Source organism: Solanum pennellii, chromosome 11 (assembly GCF_001406875.1).
Source record: "Solanum pennellii chromosome 11, SPENNV200".
In the NCBI taxonomy this organism is placed as follows: domain Eukaryota; kingdom Viridiplantae; phylum Streptophyta; class Magnoliopsida; order Solanales; family Solanaceae; genus Solanum; species Solanum pennellii.
Window position 1 is genome coordinate 7,213,176 of NC_028647.1, and position 18,938 is coordinate 7,232,113.

Sequence of the window (18,938 nt, forward strand, 5' to 3'; positions counted from 1 at the left end):
AGCCATTTGTTGGTCATCATTCCCAACTGTATTTTCATGCTCATATACCATAAATATTTCATTACTCATCTCGTATTTTCACAAATAATTAAGTAAATTTGTACAAGTTATAACGATTTTTACTTGTGTGTCAATATCATATGGTTCATGCTTTGTTTCACTTTTGTACAATCGCACATTTTTAGTGCATTAATTTCGTTTTAAAATCAAACCTATTGAAAATAGTGATTATCAAACACATATTACCAATTTGTCATTTTTCATATTAAATTGCTTTAAACATTTTCATATGTAGCCGAAAAGAGAATTTTTTTCATTATAATGAAAAAACAAAAAAAATGTTACTCCCTGCATTCTTATATATATTTACCAAATCAATTCTTACTTAATTATTTATATTCATCAAATTTAAATAATAATAAATTTTATATTGGTGAAAATAATAAATTTTTTAAAAGTAATTATGTAATTATTAATTTTATTTACGTATAAAATAAATAGTTAATAGATATAAATATGAATTGATTTTAATAAAATATAAATTTGTGAGTTAACTAATGTATTTTTAATTGCTTTTTGATTTAAAAAAGTTATAAACAGTTTGTTGTAAAAAAAAATTGAAAATAATTGACGGCCCAACTTCATTTATTGTATTTGTTTTATATTATTTAGTTTTCTCCGCCTTTAGCGACAGCTTTAATTGGTTGTATTTTGACAGGTCAACTCCTATGTAGCTCACGTGATCCATGTGTATTTAATATTTTTTTTAATAACATCTGAAAATTTTTGGTGCATCAATATTATATATAATTAATTAAATAATGAGGCATAGATTTTTTTAAAAGTTTATTTCGAAAACTTGTTATACGTTTAACCTATTATAGTAACAAATTACTCACATATATTACTTAAAAAAGTAATTTTTTTTACTCCTAAAACTGACATGATCAAAAATAAAAATAAAAATAGGCATATCAGCTTGAAGTTAAATAAAAATAAAGTTTAATTCTTTTTTTTCACCCAATTACCATGGCCCACACCTTTTCTTCTTCGCACCCCATTCATTCCATATTCTTTGTTTTCATCACACTTTTAAATTATTTTATCATAATTTTAAAGCACAATTATTTTTTTGATTCACAAGTAGGTTTATTAGTGAATAATTGTAATTTATTTAGAAAAATTCTGATTGATTGTTTTTATCTTCTTTTTTTTTTTTTTTTATGAAAAAAAATTGATTGTTAATCAATTTTAAGTTATACTGTGATAGAAACTTTATGAGTTTGGTGGTGATGGATGATAAAAATGAAAAGAGGTAATTGAAGAAGAAAAAATTGATATTAATAATGATAGTGGTGATATTTGGTGTTGGATGACAAAGAAGAAGCAGAATTGAAGGTGATAATGTGGTGGTAGAACAAAATCGATAGCGAAGGTGGTTAAATATGATTTTTTTAATGAAATGAGAATTGAGTGGGTGAAATTTAGTGATGAAAAAGATATAATAATTAGAAAATTAAAATATAATTAGGGATTATTAGAGAAAAATATAGTTAACAAAATAAAAATTAATTAATAAAGAAAAAATAAAAAAATTTAATTTATGACATTATGTTGATGTGGCAAGCTAGCGTAATACACCACATAATATGAAAATGGTATTACAAATATCAAGGTGATAATAAATTTACTTTTAAGTAGTATAGATATATAATAAATCACTCTAATAATTTAAACGTATAATTAACTTTTCAAAACAAACTCAAAGGAGATCTATGTTTTTTCCCAATTAATAAATGGGAAATCATCATATAAATATTGCAAGGTGTTTTAATACCTCATTAGCATATTTGAAGACAGAGTTGTCCCTAAAAAAAAAAATTCATATCATTTCCAATGATTTCGTGGATGATATTTTTATAAGAAAAATAATAATTAAAGAGTATGCTATTTTCGATTTATCCAATCAAACACTATGTAAGAAGTAATTTCACCTTAACTAATGCAAACAATATATATATATTCTTTCTCAATTTATATGACATGTTTCATTTTTTTGAGAGTCAAATAATTTAAGTCTGACAAGAAGGTTGCTATGAAATTTTCATTTATTTCTAAATGAAATTTATCTATTTATAAACTAAGTAGAAAGTACTATAAGTCACAATAATTGACTATCTAAAATATTTAAAAATATAAAAAATTTATGATAAAAATAGATTAGTTTAAATCTCGAAATACGAAATGTGTCAAGGACAGTGGGAGTACAAGTATTACCAATGTTAGGAGTCGTTTGGTGAAAACATTAGGAGAAATAATTCATGTATTATATATTGTATTATTTAGTATTATGTTTGGTAAAAATTTGAACCTATGTATAATTAACTTATGGTATTACAGGTATTATTAATATCTTCCATTTAGAGGTATTAGTAATACATATGATTTAATACCATGAAATAAGTTTATGCAAAGACAAAAATATCTCTCTAATCATTCTAATCCTTTTATTTATTTTCTTGATTTTATGTTTTATATTTGTACTAGTAAATTTATTTGTTTATTTTCTTGATTTTATGTTTTATATTTGTACTAGTAAATTTTTTTAAATAACATATTATAAATTATTTAGAAGAGTTGTTTCTTATAAATAAATCCAATACAAATCAATACAATATTTAAAATGTGAGTTGTTTAAGATTTACTAATTAAAAAAATAAATAATTTACTCAATTTACTATTGTTTATCGTCTTTTCAATTTTAAAAGTAGATGATTTATTTTTTTTTAAAATTGAAATTTGACATTTTGTAACTGATCAATTTATTAATATGCCAATTATTTATCCTCCAATAATTCAAGTGAAAAAATAATAACAAAATTGTTCTTCACCTAACTAGTTATAAGGTCATAAAAAAATAATATCTTCTGATAATTATTATTTTGATCCAATTACATAATAACACAAGAGTATAATTAGAATTTTTTTTTATATAATTTTAATCCAAACACAAAATGAATAAGCAATAATGAATCAAATATTTATATTTGGATATAAATGAATCTTGCATTATTACCTTTGCATACTAATTCTTATATTGCTAATTCATATAGTTACTAATTCCTACGTTATTAATTTTTGTACCAAACTATTCGAAAAGTAGATGGGATGTTAATGAATATTTTTAATAAGACTTTCTTGCCCCTCTAAGAACAGTTGACTCTTTAGGCTTTTTCCCCCCTGCCTTATCATCATCTATACATTTTTACTTTTTTTTGCTAGATCTACACCTTAATTTCTCTACCAATGACTTCATATCCTCCACCAGGTAAATTAATTCCTTTCATTTCTTTGTATATGAAATAATTTTAAGCTAATAATTTAATGATCAATTACTACTATGATTTTGTCTTCCCATCCAAATTAATGTTGATGATTGATTGTTATAGGGTATGGTGCACCACCACCACCACCACCAGGCGGAGGGTACTACCCTCCGCCACCAGGACCACCTAATTATCAAGGTTATTTCAATAACGATCAATGTTGTCCACCACCACCACCACCTCCTCAACATATTTACCACCACCATCACGATGATCACCACCACCACCATCACCACCATAGTGGTTGTCTATCATTTCTTAGAGGCTGGTATGTCAACTCCCCCCGCTCGTATATTATTGATATTCATTTTATTTTACGTACATATGTTTGAGCGAATATGAAATTTAATTAATTAAGAGAAGATTTGTTTTTGGATCTACCAAAATTACCCTTAGAATATGGTAAAATTTAGTATATTTACACCAAATTATGCTAGTTTACTCGGATTAATCTATAAATTAAGATGAGAATGAATATTAATTAGTTATGATTTGGGATATAATTAGTATATCCTAAGATATCATGTACTATTTTTTAAATTTGATGTAAAAATTGAGTGTAGGTAAGTTTTTACCTATTTAATTTTTTATAAGAATATTGTTTAGAGTAAAATAGAAAATTTGAAATTTTCTAAATTTAATTTTTTTTTGTTAAAAACTGACTTAGTAAATAGGGTCATATAATAGAGGGTGTATGATATGCAATATATTATTGATATATATGTGTTAAATATTATCTACTAAAATTAAGTTGGATCAAAATTGAAGTGCTATTATAATCCTTAGCGTCAAGAATTTCACATCACTAGTTAAAAAATGATTGGAGTCGCTTTAATATGGTTCGAATAATTTTGATTTTTTTAATCATTAAAGTTAATTTTTAGTTTTGAGTTAAGTCCAATTAGATATTTGAGTTTTGAATCTTGTTTTTGATGTTGGGCTATAAAAGTGTACAACGTATGTCCATCTTTAGGCATGTGTTTGAAGAGTCACACATTGATGGTTTAAGAGGTGAATGATCTCTTTAATATGATTTATATTATCTTTTTTTTATGAGCTATTTTTTTGAAGTTGATTAAACATGGAGTTTAAGAAATAAAATGAATGTTTTGTATCTTGTAATCTTTAAATCAAAATGTGTGTATAGGGACAGGCCCACCCCTTACCCAAGGGGTGTCAAACGATACTGCTTCATCGAAGAATTACATTTCATATAGAGGTTAAATTTTGATTATGTATACATATCTTTTTATACAAGCTAAAGGATTAGTCTAGTGATTAAAGTGTTTTACGAGTCCTCTAGGTCAACTGTGTAAGTCCTTTATCTTCATAGTTATATTTGTTACTACAAGAATGACAACATACCTCGGAGATTTTACATTCAAAAATCAGTAAAGACAATAAAATACAAAGTGATTCTAAGATAGCTCATACAATATTTGTAAAAACCAAATTATGGATGTACTATCACAAATTTAATGTGAAATATCAACATCCAATATGTGTGATATAAATATATTATCAATGAATATGGTGTAGCGAATGAAATGATTTTTTCCTTAACTAGAAGTTTTGAGTTCGAGCCAAAAACAAAACCAACCTTCTGGTAGCGATTTATCTGAATCCATTTTGATTAAAAAATATTATTATTTATACATGACTGTTTGTATTGGAATTATCAACAAAATTTGATTGGTTGTTTCAGTTTGGCTGCTCTTTGCTGTTGCTGTATTTTGGAAGAGTGCTGCTGCTGCTGCTGCTTTTAGTTGGTTCCAAATGTCATGTGACTGTCAAAATTGTTTTATTTACTTTATTTCTGAAAACTTTTTTAAGAATTAAAGTTTGGCTGTGTGAGGATTTTATTTCTTTTGACTATATATATGTATTTTTAATTGGAGGCAAGTTTCTGTATAATATGATTAGGGGCATTTGTTGTTTGATTTGAATCTGTTATTGGTTAAAATTAAAATATAATTAATCTAATTTTTTTAAAAAAATTTCTAAAATTAAATCAAATCAAACGAAAAAGATAATCATCGATTTTGTTATTGTTGGTTCGGTTCAGTTTAATAATTTTTTTGAGACACAAATTAAACACTCAGTATATGAATAATCCACAAGAAAGCTACTGCATGTCGGTTCAATGAAATAATTAAGAAATACTAGAGTTATTATTACACAAATAAAATGATACAATTAAGAGAAAATATGACTATCTTATATGAGATAGAATAGGTAAAGACTAATTGATTTCTATAAAGCAATTTTTATTTGGTTTAGTTTGATTTTTATATTAAAATTGATAATATCTAGTTGAATTTTGATTTGGTTCAAGAAAATGAAAGAATAACCGATCTGAATCGATAAATTATATAATTTTTTATAATTATTTGTAACCAATATACATTATTTTTTATTAACACCTTTACGTATTATATATATGTTTTCATTAAAATTTATATAAGAAAACAAAAAAAGGCCAAAATAAAGAGTTAGCATGAAAATGATTCTTTTATTTTTGAATGAATTGTTGGCTTTTTTAATCTATCAAAATCAATAATAACTAAATCAATTAAATTGATTTGATTTTTATCTAAATGATTTAATATCAAATATGTTATTTTAATTTCGATATTGACCTATAATCGATCCAAATGAACCTATAAATGACATACATGGCAATATATCATATACCAAGTTGATATCGTAGAAAACTATATGTTTTTTTCATGAAAGAATGGATTGTTTATCATAGATTACTGAGTGTTATTTTTATGAAGGAATAAATCAATTTTCTACTATATCGTATTATTATATCATGTATATCATGTGAATATTATAGTATATTGCAAGCCACTACTACTGATTTGATAAACTAAATGCTTGATTATTGTTTATTGAGATATAGAAGCATTACAATATGTTATAACAACTAGGTGGGTAATCTTTTTGAATATTCTAAATGTAACATTTAATACTCTTTTGGTAAATGAGTATAATTCAAAATGAAGCCCAAGTATATAACTAACTTTGGAATTTAGATGGACATAACTTAAGGAGAACAAATGTGCAACTAACCACTTTTTGAACGTTAATCAAGTTTGAGTTGTCATTCTTTATAATTAATTAAAGCTAAGTCACCTTTTATCTCGAAAGGAAAAATTATTTATATACACAACTTATTTTTTTTTAAAAAAAATTTTCCCATCATTTGAAAAAATTACAAAAATCCCTAGTCTCTCCCATTTCCTGATACATCACTTTACACTATGTATCGGGACATATATGACGTATCAAGATATTGACTGGTGTATCTGAAATAGAGACGCGATATATCGGGAGGTACATGATGTATCGAAATATTAAGTGATGTTTTCGAAATTGAGACGCGATTTATCGGAATGTCAAGGGATGTATCCGAAATCGGACGCGATGTATTGAGACGTTTTGAGATGTATTCAATTCTGTCAAATTTAAGGAATTTTTGTAATTTGAAAAAATAATTGCCGAAAATGACCTGGGTATCATAACACTTGTCGAAAATGACCCCGACATCACAAATACCTACCAAAAATGACCTCGACATAATAACACTTGCTGAAAATGACCCAACATCATGACCTTCACATGTCTCATCATGTAGTTTAACAATCAATGCACACAAGTAATATCACACCACACAGAAGAGACGACAACAATGCAGGCAATCAAGTCCACATTCATGCTATCAAGCATTTCATCAATCAATTATATAAGGGCCATCACAAAGAAATTCACAAGCATTCTGATCAACACATAACTTTTAATTTAATCCATTTTATTCTTGAGCTTAATCAAGTGGAAAAATAAATCTCTCACATCATTCTCATTATTCCCGACACACAAACAATAAAGGGAATTCACAAATCCTACTAGATTACAAGGTTTAGGAGATCACTTGCCTATTTCAATCAATTATTAGTAACCCAACACTTGAGTCTTCCCCTACCTATCAACGTCCGAAGCCACACAATTTATATAAATCTATTCACAATAAATCTCCGGAAACAACAATACCCACTTCAAATACTTTGAAAAATGGGTCGATCAACTAAAAATCCAATTTAATGAAGAAGGTTTGAATTCAAAATTTAATACTTTAAATCATTACTCCAGGCATTTGAAACTTATTGGTGAAATCATTTCGAAAAAAGACTCAAAATCAATTCACAATCTCCATTCTAGTTTAGAACTTGAATTTTTGAAAAACCTTGTTATTTACCAATCAAAATCCCATTTTTGATGTTAATATCTATAAATAATCAAAGGAAAATAGGACCATAAAAGCTTACCCAAATAATTTAGCACAAAAATCACTTCAAAAATTGCCTCGAAGAATTTTCCAAGCTCAAAAGTGAACCCCATGAAAGTGGGGACCTTGGATTTCGCGAACATCGCGATCACAACCAATAGTTCGCTTAAGCGAACCCCGCCTAACTGTCTTTTGCTTTCACGAACAGGGTCTCACTTCTACAATCCTCGTGATCGCGAAAGCGAATCACTCTGGTACTAAAAAAAAGCCAACTCCCAAAATATTGAAAAGACCCTCGGAATTGTTCGGAACTCCTTATATACAAACACTTATGCAAATCAATTACCCTCGAAGTCCCGAACTCAATTAACCGTAGAAACACAGATCAGAGGTCTCGTTGACCCGACATCTGTGGAAATCACAAGAAACTAACTCTACACCTAAAATGACTAAAACACATATGGACCTTTAAGGACGTTACCTAGGTCTAAAATTATCCCCCAAACTCAACATAATTCTCTAAATTGTAATTCGATCATCCGAATTCCCAATGTTGATCAAAGTCTGCCCAAAAGCTGAATTTTCACAATTTCACAACTTAGGACCTCAAATCCTCAGAAGGAATCCAAATCTAAACAGGCAACTCACATAGGCGAGATTCCCTATTTCGAGACGGATGGAACCGACAAAATTTCATTTGCTCCCAAAACTCCAAAAGACACCGAAATCTTTTCTTTAAATATTGTTAGCCTTTCAAACTCAAACTTACCAAATTCTTAACTTAAAACCCAAAGTTCAAAACTAATTTTCAAAATTGAATCAAACAGACTAGAAGTCGATATCAGGAGGAGCAAAACGGTAAAGTTAGACACCTTTTCAAAAATAATCGACTAGATCATTACATTTTTACTACTTTCGAATGATTTATCGTGATTTTGTTGTATTAAAGTTTTAGCAACTATTCTTGTGCACCAATTCTTTGAAAGTTGTCTTAATAATCTTTGAGTGCCAATTATTTGACAGTAATGAAGGGATATGAAACAAAATGTATTACTAATGTACCACCAATAGTACTTACAAGTTACAACATATATAATAATAACAATATTAATGATATATGTATTCCTTTTTTCTTTTTTAGCTTAAAAGATTCCTACAGCTTGTTTGCCAGACAAACCAATTACATCAATTGTTGAGAATATACCAAAGCATAAGAGACTATTTAATTATAAGTTGACAATCACTATTTTGTCTAAGCTATAAATTGATAATATCAATTTAGAGAATCTTTCATAAAATAAAAATATTAAGTGTGTAACTTTTGACTTGACTTCCCCAAACACCATTTTTTTTTCTTAATTATTATTTGAAAAATCTTATATACAATTCCAAATTATCTTCATTAAAATTGTGTTTGTACTTCCAAACTTACCAATGACGTAAGTTTTCTTCATATTTATAATTTCGGTGTCTACATGATTGCCTATTTTATTATTCCTCTATCCCTTGATTAATTTTTGAAAAAATTATTTGGATGAATGTCTTTAATAAATAATTATTAAGTTTTATAATATTTTTTATTTATTACTATTTATAACAATATCATGTTAAATCTGCAATATGTATTAGAAGTGAATCAAGTATGTAATACTAATATATATGTATTATAACTATTTTTGATAATGTACTATGTTTGTTTGGTAAGAAATTGACATATTTTATTATATAAGTGTGTTAAAATGTGTGACAAAAGTATTATCTATCAATAAAACTTATATTATATGTGAATAATAAATTGTTCCTTATAATATGTATTAAAACTATATTATAAATGTATTAAAAGTGATCAAGTGAAAAAAGATATTATTACAAAAAATGATAAATATTTTTATTTATAATATATTTATGTAAGTTTCCCTTAATTATTTTACCTAATAGGCGTTTGATTACATAATATTTAAAAAAAAAAAAAAGTTTAACAAAGGTATTTGAACCTACATCAATTAACCTGATCACAAGTGTAAGTTTTTTAAGTGAAAAAATATCATTTGAAACTACTCAATATCACTTTGTCAAACTTAAAATTCATTTCAAATTCATTTTTCTTTTTAAAGATCAGTTTCAACCTATAATCAAACATTGTCTTGATTATTTCTTCTAAAAAAAATAAATAGGAAAAATAATTCATGTCCAAATGGCCCTCAATCATCTTAAATTGGTTTATCAAACATATATAAGCTTATCATTAATCTTTTATTTTCCTTACATCGTAAATATAAACAATGACTAATTTTTTGAAGCATAGTCAGAATTAATTTTTGTTTCTACGTTTTGAATGGACATTTTGAACGTATTAAATAATTTTTTAAAAAACAATATAAGGTTCAAATTAAAACTACTGAATTTTGTTGAATCTGCAATCAACGTTATGACTTCATTACTATGACTTCATCACTGCTTTAAAGTAAGTGGTCGAGCTAAATGCGATGAAGGGGTTTTTATTGAATTTTCCCGTCGATTCAATATTATATCGTACAAATAAGTAAAATAATTTCTTGAATCTATGTTAACAATTGAATTCTCTCGATAGTTAGGTGTATTTAGCCCACAACAACTTCGTATTTTTTAAATCTTCTAATTGAAGATTTATTTTCTTTTTACATATATGAAATACACGTTCTCTTTTACAAAAGGAAATGAAAAGGAAATTTCCATAAATCTTGTTGTATTATAAAGCTAATCACATCATGAAGAGAAAATTATTCTTTTTATTATTTGCAAACATATTGTAAAATCTAACCTTTTAAATTAAAGCTAATCCATTTATATGGACAACATGTCCAAATTCCCTTTTGGTCAAAGGAATGTAACGTAAAATTAACTTTATTACTATGAGATACTACTACACTTCATTTCATTTTGGTTTACTAAAATTATTAATTGGAATACAAATTACAATAAAAATATTTTAGTAATTATGTTTGAGTATTAATAAGTAGGTTTAGAAATTCACGTAGAAATCTCACATATAGGATTAGCGAAATCAAGGATTGTATTGATGCATTAATGAAAAATAATGTTAAGTACATACTCTTTATATAGGAGGAGAATTGTAGAATCATAAGTTAACTATACTTCGAGTCCTATTACAATACCCATTATTACTATAATAATAATAATAATAATAATAATAATGCAATTATAAATAATCTAAATCCTAGTTGTACTATAATTCTGATAGTAATCTAATCCTAGTCGTACTATAATTCTAATCCTAATACAAGTAGTCTAATCTAATCTTAGTATGACTTTAACTCTACAGCAGTGTTGTAAACTCGTCAGTCAGCTTTGTTGGACATGTTCCTTTGACATGTTTCAATCGTCAGCTTCCTTTCTTCATCAACACTTGCTGCAGAAAACGTCAGTCAGTTGCATTGGACATGTTTCTTTGATATGTTCTAATCGTCAACTTCCTTCTTCTACAACACTTCCCTTCAAGCTAGTGAGTAGAGGAACGGTTACTCCTAGCTTGCTTGCTTTGAATATCCAGCAAAAAAGAAACTTTGAATACCCAGCAAAAACTTGATTTGTCAATGCTTCTGTATGTTGATGATGTTGTTTTCGAATATCCAGCAAAAAAAAAAAACTTTGAATACCCAATAAAAATTTATTTTGTCAATGATTCGGTATGTTATTGTTGTTGTTTCCTCTTCCCCTGCCTTTTTGGGCACCATGTTATGGTTTTGTTGTGATACTTTTTCTTCCTCTTCCCTTATATCAAAGCCTGTGAGAGTATTAACAAATTGATTAAGAGTGGGATATGGTGACTTACCTACACCTCTAGCAAAATTAATTGCTTTTGTTGCTTGAAGATATGTTTCTTCCAAGCATTTCACATCTCCTTGGCAGTTGAGCAATCCACAATTAGGTACATGCTTTCTTCGGTCAAGGTGCTTGAGATCCAACTTCTTAAAAACACATCTTTCTCCTTCCAATCATCAATAGTGTCACTATCTTTTACATCCTTATTAGCAGCTACAACTTTCCTAACAGTCTGTCCTGTGGAACAACAACTTTTACTCGGTTCGCTCTTTGTGATATGAAACAATTGGGATATATGTGTCCTCTTTATGAGGTAGTAAGTTTAGTGGAGCAAGCAACAATTATTTGGTGACGTGAGGAGGTTGACATGATTTTGGTAGAAGGGGTCATTGCAACGTGTGGTTTTTTTTTATCAATACTCGGAGAACGGAAAGCTTTTAATCTCTGATACTATGTAGAAATCTCACATTTAGGCTTAGAGAAATCAAGGATTGTATTGATGAAAAATAATGTTAAGTACATACTCGTTATATAGGAGAGAATTGTAGAGTCATAAGTTAACAAAACTTAGATTCCTACTAAAATACCTATTACTACTATAATAATAATAATGCAATTATAAATCATCTAAATTCTAGTTGTACTATAATTCTAATAGTAATTTAATCCTAGTTGTAATATAATTCTAATCCTAATATAAGTAGTCTAATTCTAATGAGACTTTAACTCTACAGCAGTGCTGTAAACTCGTCAGTCAGCTTCGTTGGACCTGTTCGTTTGACATGTTCCAATCGTCAACATCCTTTCTTCATCAACAACTCAACTTCCTTCTTCTTCAACAGGAGCATCTCCAGCCTAAAATAGAATTTCATTAACACTTTTTATATTTTTTTTTCTTATGTTATCTCTATTTATTTATTATTTTTGGATCATGAGGATTTCTAACATTATATTAGAATTTTAAAAAAGAACTATTCTTTCGTATTTATAAATTTTGTTTTTGTAGTTACTGATTTCTGATAAAGTCCTTGCTAGTAGGAATGTGAAACTCGTATACTGTTACTGATATCCCTCGAGTAGGGATCTACTGATATGAATATTTAATTCCTTTACGAGGAGTTCACTGCTATTGGTTATTTCTTAAAGAGAAGGCCACTCTGATTACACGATTCATCTGTGGAAACCACCCAGGCATAAGATTTGATATGAAAGTGTTTTTTTGAGTTTACAACTATAAGATTTGATATGGAAAGGTTTCTCTGTGTTTATACGAAATAGTTTCAAGATTTATAATCTATCAACAAAGCTTTTGGGAAGCTTAAAGTTTGCATTTAAAGTGTTTAATTTAGAAATTTGAGATAAGCCCAACGGAATTCATAAAAATCTCACTCAATTTACCCAAGAACAACATTCATTCGCAAAATCCTTATTTTAACAATCCAATATGACACCATCGATTAAAAAAAATGAAGTAAAATCTTAAGAATTCCTCAAGAACCTATACAAATTATTTCATGGATGATTTAGGGAAAGAAATACATATTTGGTGTGAGGATGAACATATCCATCAATATGAGAAACCTCACATACCTTGAAAGAACCATGTTGTTGACGATTTCCCCAAAAACCTTGAAGAACTTCTTGACCCCTTTTCCTTTTGAGCTTTGCCCTAACTTGCTTAAACATTTTTTTTGAGAGATTGAAAACTGAAATCAATCCTCTTAGATCTCTATTTGGGCGAGTCAAAACGTGTGGGCTTAATGGGGTAAGGAAAATACCAAAATATCCCTCCTTAAAATGGATGAAAAGTTATATCTTGAGAGGTTGTACTCAAATGGGCATATCTCCTTTATCCAAACTCAGAATTTAGCAAATTCAGTGGCGTTGGAAAGAGGACTCAACGACCTTTGATTTGATACCTCATGAGCCACGTAAAACATCATGTGCTAAAAGTTGTGATCGTTTGAAGGTCACCCAAAACTTACAAATTTGCATGACACTAAATTTGGTTCTTTCAAATTTAGCTCTTTGTAAGCCCTAGGTATTATTACATGTTTAATCTTCAAGATCACTTTTAGAATATTCGTCCATTTTTTACCCATCATTTAGGTTTTCGATGTAGTGAGTTCAAGAAACGCGGGGGAAAGAGGGGGGGGGGGTACTTAATGAAAAGGGCTTCTAGTAAATAAAAATAAATAGAAAAGGGACTATTTTTTGTAAATTAAATGAAAAAGGGGTTGATATATTCTAAACTTGTGATTTAGAATTGACATATTATCCTCGTTACATAATTGGCTCAATATACCTTATCATTGTAAAAGTGGCTTTCATATACTCATACAATTATAAAAATAGCTTGCATATATTTCTATCAACTAATGGAAGTAAGTAAAGATATTAATTTTAAATTTATATTAAAAATATCCATGTAGGGGTATATGCGATTCTTCTAACAAATTTTAAGGTATAGTTAATTTATCCCACAAATGATTTTTTTTATATTTCTTTGTTTCAATGGCTAATTTGATTTTTAAATATCCCTCATAGATCATTATGTTTATCATTATTTGAATTTCTTATTCTTAATTTCTAATAAATATTGCTCATTTTTAGTCCAAAATATGAGAAATAATTTTTTTAAGAAAAGTAATAGAAAGGATAAAATTAAAGGAGAAAAAAAAGTAAGAAAAGCTTTTTAGAAAAAGTTATTTGTGGTTATATTATAATTTATTTTTGTATCTATGATTAAAAAAAATTAAAAGAACAAGTGAAAAAAATTAATTTGACAATCAAAATAATAAATTCAAAAAATAATAATAATTTACTAAAAGGGCTACATCCGGTCTAAATTGGATCATTAGACCAAAAGGATATATTTGATCGTTGTATAACGATGAAGATATATATATGTGAGCTATTTTTATAACAGGAAATATATAAGCTAGATTATGAAGGGTATATTAGCCCCTTTTCTTTTTATTTTTTTTTAAATCTTTTCATGATTCAAACGAACTTTTGGTGTAAAATATTTCAAGTTAATGTTGTTTTTTTCATTTATTAAAGATTAGGTAAACAAATTACATATTTCCCACTTCTATATCACAAGGTATATGAGATAATGAGATATTGACATATTAATATATAATATTAACAAGCCTTCCAATTTCCAAACAAAACCTTTTTGCTGACGGATTAGTAATTGGACTTAATTTATTGTTATATGTTCTTAGATGTAGATATCTTTTTACTCATTTAATTAATCACAAACAACTAATTATTTGAATGGTTAGAATTTAAAGGGTTTTTAGTGCGTCATTTTGAGAAAGCATGCCGTCCTTAAGATTTTTAATTGAAGATTTTAGTTTATCTAATCAATTCAAACCCTTTGAAAGTGCCATATCTAACTTCAATTTCACTAAAATATTATGTTATAGTAACCATTTTCCTACGTACGTTCTTGGTTTTACTTTTTCTATTTTCAAAGTGGGATCAAAATATTGTACTTAATTACTTTGGGAAAAAAAATAGAAAATCAAAACTATGTGATTCAATCTTCTAGAATCTGAAATACATCCCAACGAAAGGAAAATGAAAAACTTCATATGATATATGGAGATCAATGGCGATTCAGAAAGTAGGATCTCACCACAACTCCGAAAGAGAGAAATCTGTCGGATCCAGTCAACTGGAAAGAGGATCACCCTGATTAGGATCTGCACCAAAGGGATATCAGAAGTAGGGGTGAATACAATCCATGTATATACTCAATAGGTTAGACCGATTGAGTATAGCAACTAAACAGACTTAAGAAATAAACTACGAAATATTTTCACCTGCACGCTATAAAAGTCTCATTCCAACATCGTCAATGCATCCAATTAATATAAAATGGTGAGAATAAAGTACACACATAAGTGTACATACAATATTTAAATCAACACATAAACAAGTTACACAACACAACAAAACTGATTAATGCGATGCAATGAGATGATGAAATGATGGGATGATGTGGTGATACCAAGATCGTCGCACTTTTTGTCCTATACACCTTGTCAAGCATTTAGCTTCTAGATAAGGACCCGCGGGGTACTCACAGTCCATATACCGATCTCATAATATCTATATCTCATCAACTTGTTACCTAGCTCGTGATCAAGGATATAAGTAAGGTATCACATTTTTTTTTTCTAAAAAGATAGTATTTATCTACTTTCTCATATTTTCTAACAATGATATGTTGCATGAAGATAAAAGCATCACAACACTCATACAACACAAGACATAATCAGTTCATCGAGGGTTTCAAATAGTATCAAGTTTGTAAGTCAACAAATCATGAAACATATTCTCAGATGATATGGATAGTGGACGAAACTATTTGAAATCTTTACCACTTAGAAATCATTTCTTTCACTTTAAGATGCTCAAAAATTAACTCAAACCCGTAAGTCGAACATCTCAATGTCAAATATAAAGATAGTTCAAACAGACCCTCGCTCGGGCAATTACTCAACATCACATAATTTTTGTAACAATTATAGATATCACACAAGTCTGCACACAAGTTAAGTATCACATATAGCATCATACGAACTAAACAAGGAGGTCAACAATATTAATCAACTTCTAAGACTCATTTTATAGCCAACTTCCTTAGAAAGGCTAATTACTCATCTCAATCTAAAAGAGGGATGGTCAAACTACCTTAATGTCAAAAATCACTCAAAATAATTTATTGGAGGACTTCCTCAACCGCACAATCATCGAAACAATCTCAACCATTAAGAATGAAAGAGTTCATCAAAAAGATTCTAATCATATTGGTAGGATTTGAAATCAGAGGGATAAAATAGTCCAATAAGTACTTCAAAAAATCAAAGGACAATATCATATTTATTTTGTTGAAATCAAGTTCTACAAGTCAAGGGGAGTTTGTGGTTGAAACTCCACTAAAAAGATTAAGATATGAGTTTCAATTCAAAGTTTTACTAATTTTTCAACAAAAACACCAAACATCCACTTTGAAATCAAGATTTAAAAGGTATTTTGGGTGATAAAAATTAAAGGTAATGATAAGAAGTTGGTAGTAGAACTTTTCACATACGAATTGCTCTAAGAAAAACTTTAAGGAATCATCTCTCTTAAGCTTAAATCGAGTGAAAACAATGAAAATGAGATAAAAAGGAAAATCTCAAAATGATAGGCTAAATAGGGTCTCAGATTTTGCAAAAGCAAACTCAAGTAATAAGACTATTCCAATTCCAATATTCGTGGAGAAAGAATCATAATAAATGTAAAGAAAAGGCATCTTTCTGGCTTAGAAATAGATAAAAAAAAATCCACCCTTCGAAAAAAAAAACTTTGACCTTCGCCAACACGAAGGTTGTGATCGTGAACAGGCCTTCGTTTTCGTGAAGATCTGACCACTTGACCTTTCGCAAAAGAAAATAAGCCTTCGCAAAAGCGAAGAATAGCTAACTTTCAAATCATACCTCAGAATTCGTTCCAAGTTTGATAAAAATAAAATGAATATGATATCCACTATGTTCGACGTTCAAGACTCAATAAAATCATCGAATTTACCCTCCCAGACTACTTTTAAGGCAAAAAACTAACTTTTCATCTAAACACATATTTTCTCCATTTCAAAAAAATTGTTCCTATTTCCTTTTTAGTTTGTTTCAAAAAGAATGACCCCTTTTCTTTTTTTGCAACACTTTAACTTTAACTTTCCACGTGACATGTTTAAGACCACAAGATTAAAGGGCATTTTGGTACATTTGACATAACTTTAATTTAGAACCACAAGATTAAAAAGTCTTATTTCTTTTCTTAAACTTCGTTCTAAATCAATCTTTTGTAAACGAAGGGAGTAAATCTCAACTGAGGCCTCAGAAACCTTACCAGCTACCTAATTAGCTCAACTAAGGCCTCAGAAATTCTTTTTTTTTTTTTTGTTTTCTCTTATCTTGAGTTCATCAATGAAAATATTAGTTTGTGAGCTCATATTTTGTTAGTATTTTTCGGCGTAGATTTTTTTCGAAATATAAGACATTTCATGGGAAGAGAATTCACATAATCATATCCCTTCGTTTAATTTTACTTGTCTACTATATATACTATTTTGGGATGTTTAGCAATACTTTTCCAGTTTATAAAATTAATGAATAGTTTACCATGTTGTGTGTATTTTACCATTGCTATTAAAATCTATTTATTTTTCAATGTTTAAAATGCCTAAAATTTAACTAGGATGATTTGATAAAATTACCCCTATCATATACTGATCCCTAATCCATATATGGTTGTGTCAAATCAATAGCAGACTCCATTATTAAACAGAGAGATTACAAAAGACATTTCGTGGAAAGGAAAATTCACATAATCATAATTTTTTTTGAAAAATAAAAAACATTTAGTGAAAAGAAAATTCACAAGATATTAGAGAATACTTTTTTATGGGAAAATTTGATCTAGGACTCCCCAATCGGCCACCCAAAATAAGAACGCAATCATACTAAAATTAATTTAAATGACGTGTGAATTGAAACCAATCACATTCATTTGACTTTGCAATTTCTCCAGATTTAATCATTCATTTTACAATAAATAATCATAAAAAATTCTTATTGGGCCATTAAAGAGTGACATTCTCCAAGTAATAACTATGAATATAATTTTGAATTTATTAATAATAAATATCTTATCAATGTTAAAATTTTGTAATTATGTTCCCACCAAGTAAAAGATTGATGGTGAAAACGTTGAGCCGGACAAGCCGGCAAGGCTAAGTGACATCCATGACATAGTCCCCCACACAATACCTTTCAACTAAGTATTTTTATAATTTAGTTTATTAAGATTTTAAAAATCTCTAAACAAGAAATGATGTTGAAGTCACTTGAAACAATTCACAAGGCTAGAAATGCATTAAATTAAATATGGTGTAGAATAATGTTAAATAAAGTGTATTAGTTCTGTTTACATAATTGCATTAGTTATATATAAATTATTTCTTATACATTATTTGGTTTGGTTAGTGGCAGAGCCATCTTACAGTTAGGGGATTCATTTGAACACTTTGAAGAAAAAATATATTATTTATATATAGTTAAAATAACTTTTTAGTTATATATAGTAGATATCGAGTCCCCATCGACTACTTTGTGTGTCTAATTTCCAGATTTTGAACCTCTTTGTTAAAAATTCTGGCTCTGTCACTAGGTTTGGCGTATTAAAAATAGTATGCACTGCATAATTCTTTTTAAAAAATATCTTTTATAAAGATATTCACCACAAATATGATGAAAAAGATGTTAAAATAGGTTTTAAGGGCAATTGAGTCATTAATGATGTTAATTGATGCATTAAAATCTTTGCATTACTGATACATGAAAATTCATGGTATTAATAATATAAACTTAAGCTATAAAGTA

The 18,938-nt window shown here is 28.1% G+C and overlaps 1 protein-coding gene across 2 annotated transcripts; it reads left to right on the forward strand.

The window, feature by feature from the left end:
- Positions 1-3,183: 3,183 nt before the first annotated feature.
- LOC107003389 (cysteine-rich and transmembrane domain-containing protein WIH2-like) lies at positions 3,184-5,332 on the forward strand. 2 transcript variants are annotated; one of them, XM_015201712.2, is made up of 3 exons: positions 3,184-3,328; positions 3,450-3,654; positions 5,092-5,332. In XM_015201712.2, the coding sequence occupies exons 1-3, from the start codon at positions 3,307-3,309 to the stop codon at positions 5,150-5,152; spliced, it is 288 nt and encodes a 95-aa protein (XP_015057198.1). In that variant the 5' UTR covers positions 3,184-3,306; the 3' UTR covers positions 5,153-5,332. The 2 variants fall into 2 exon arrangements, with proteins under 2 accessions (XP_015057198.1, XP_027768598.1); XM_027912797.1 differs by lacking the exon at positions 5,092-5,332 and adding an exon at positions 4,534-4,621.
- Positions 5,333-18,938: the final 13,606 nt, after the last annotated feature.

Excerpts from the sequence above, each read along its gene's own strand:
- LOC107003389 (XM_027912797.1), top strand. The coding sequence starts at position 3,307 with ATGACTTCATATCCTCCACCAG. Across the intron at positions 3,329-3,449 it reads GACTTCATATCCTCCACCAG|GGTATGGTGCACCACCACCA; the intron begins GTAAATTAATTC and ends TGATTGTTATAG. Across the intron at positions 3,655-4,533 it reads CTATCATTTCTTAGAGGCTG|GGACAGGCCCACCCCTTACC; the intron begins GTATGTCAACTC and ends ATGTGTGTATAG.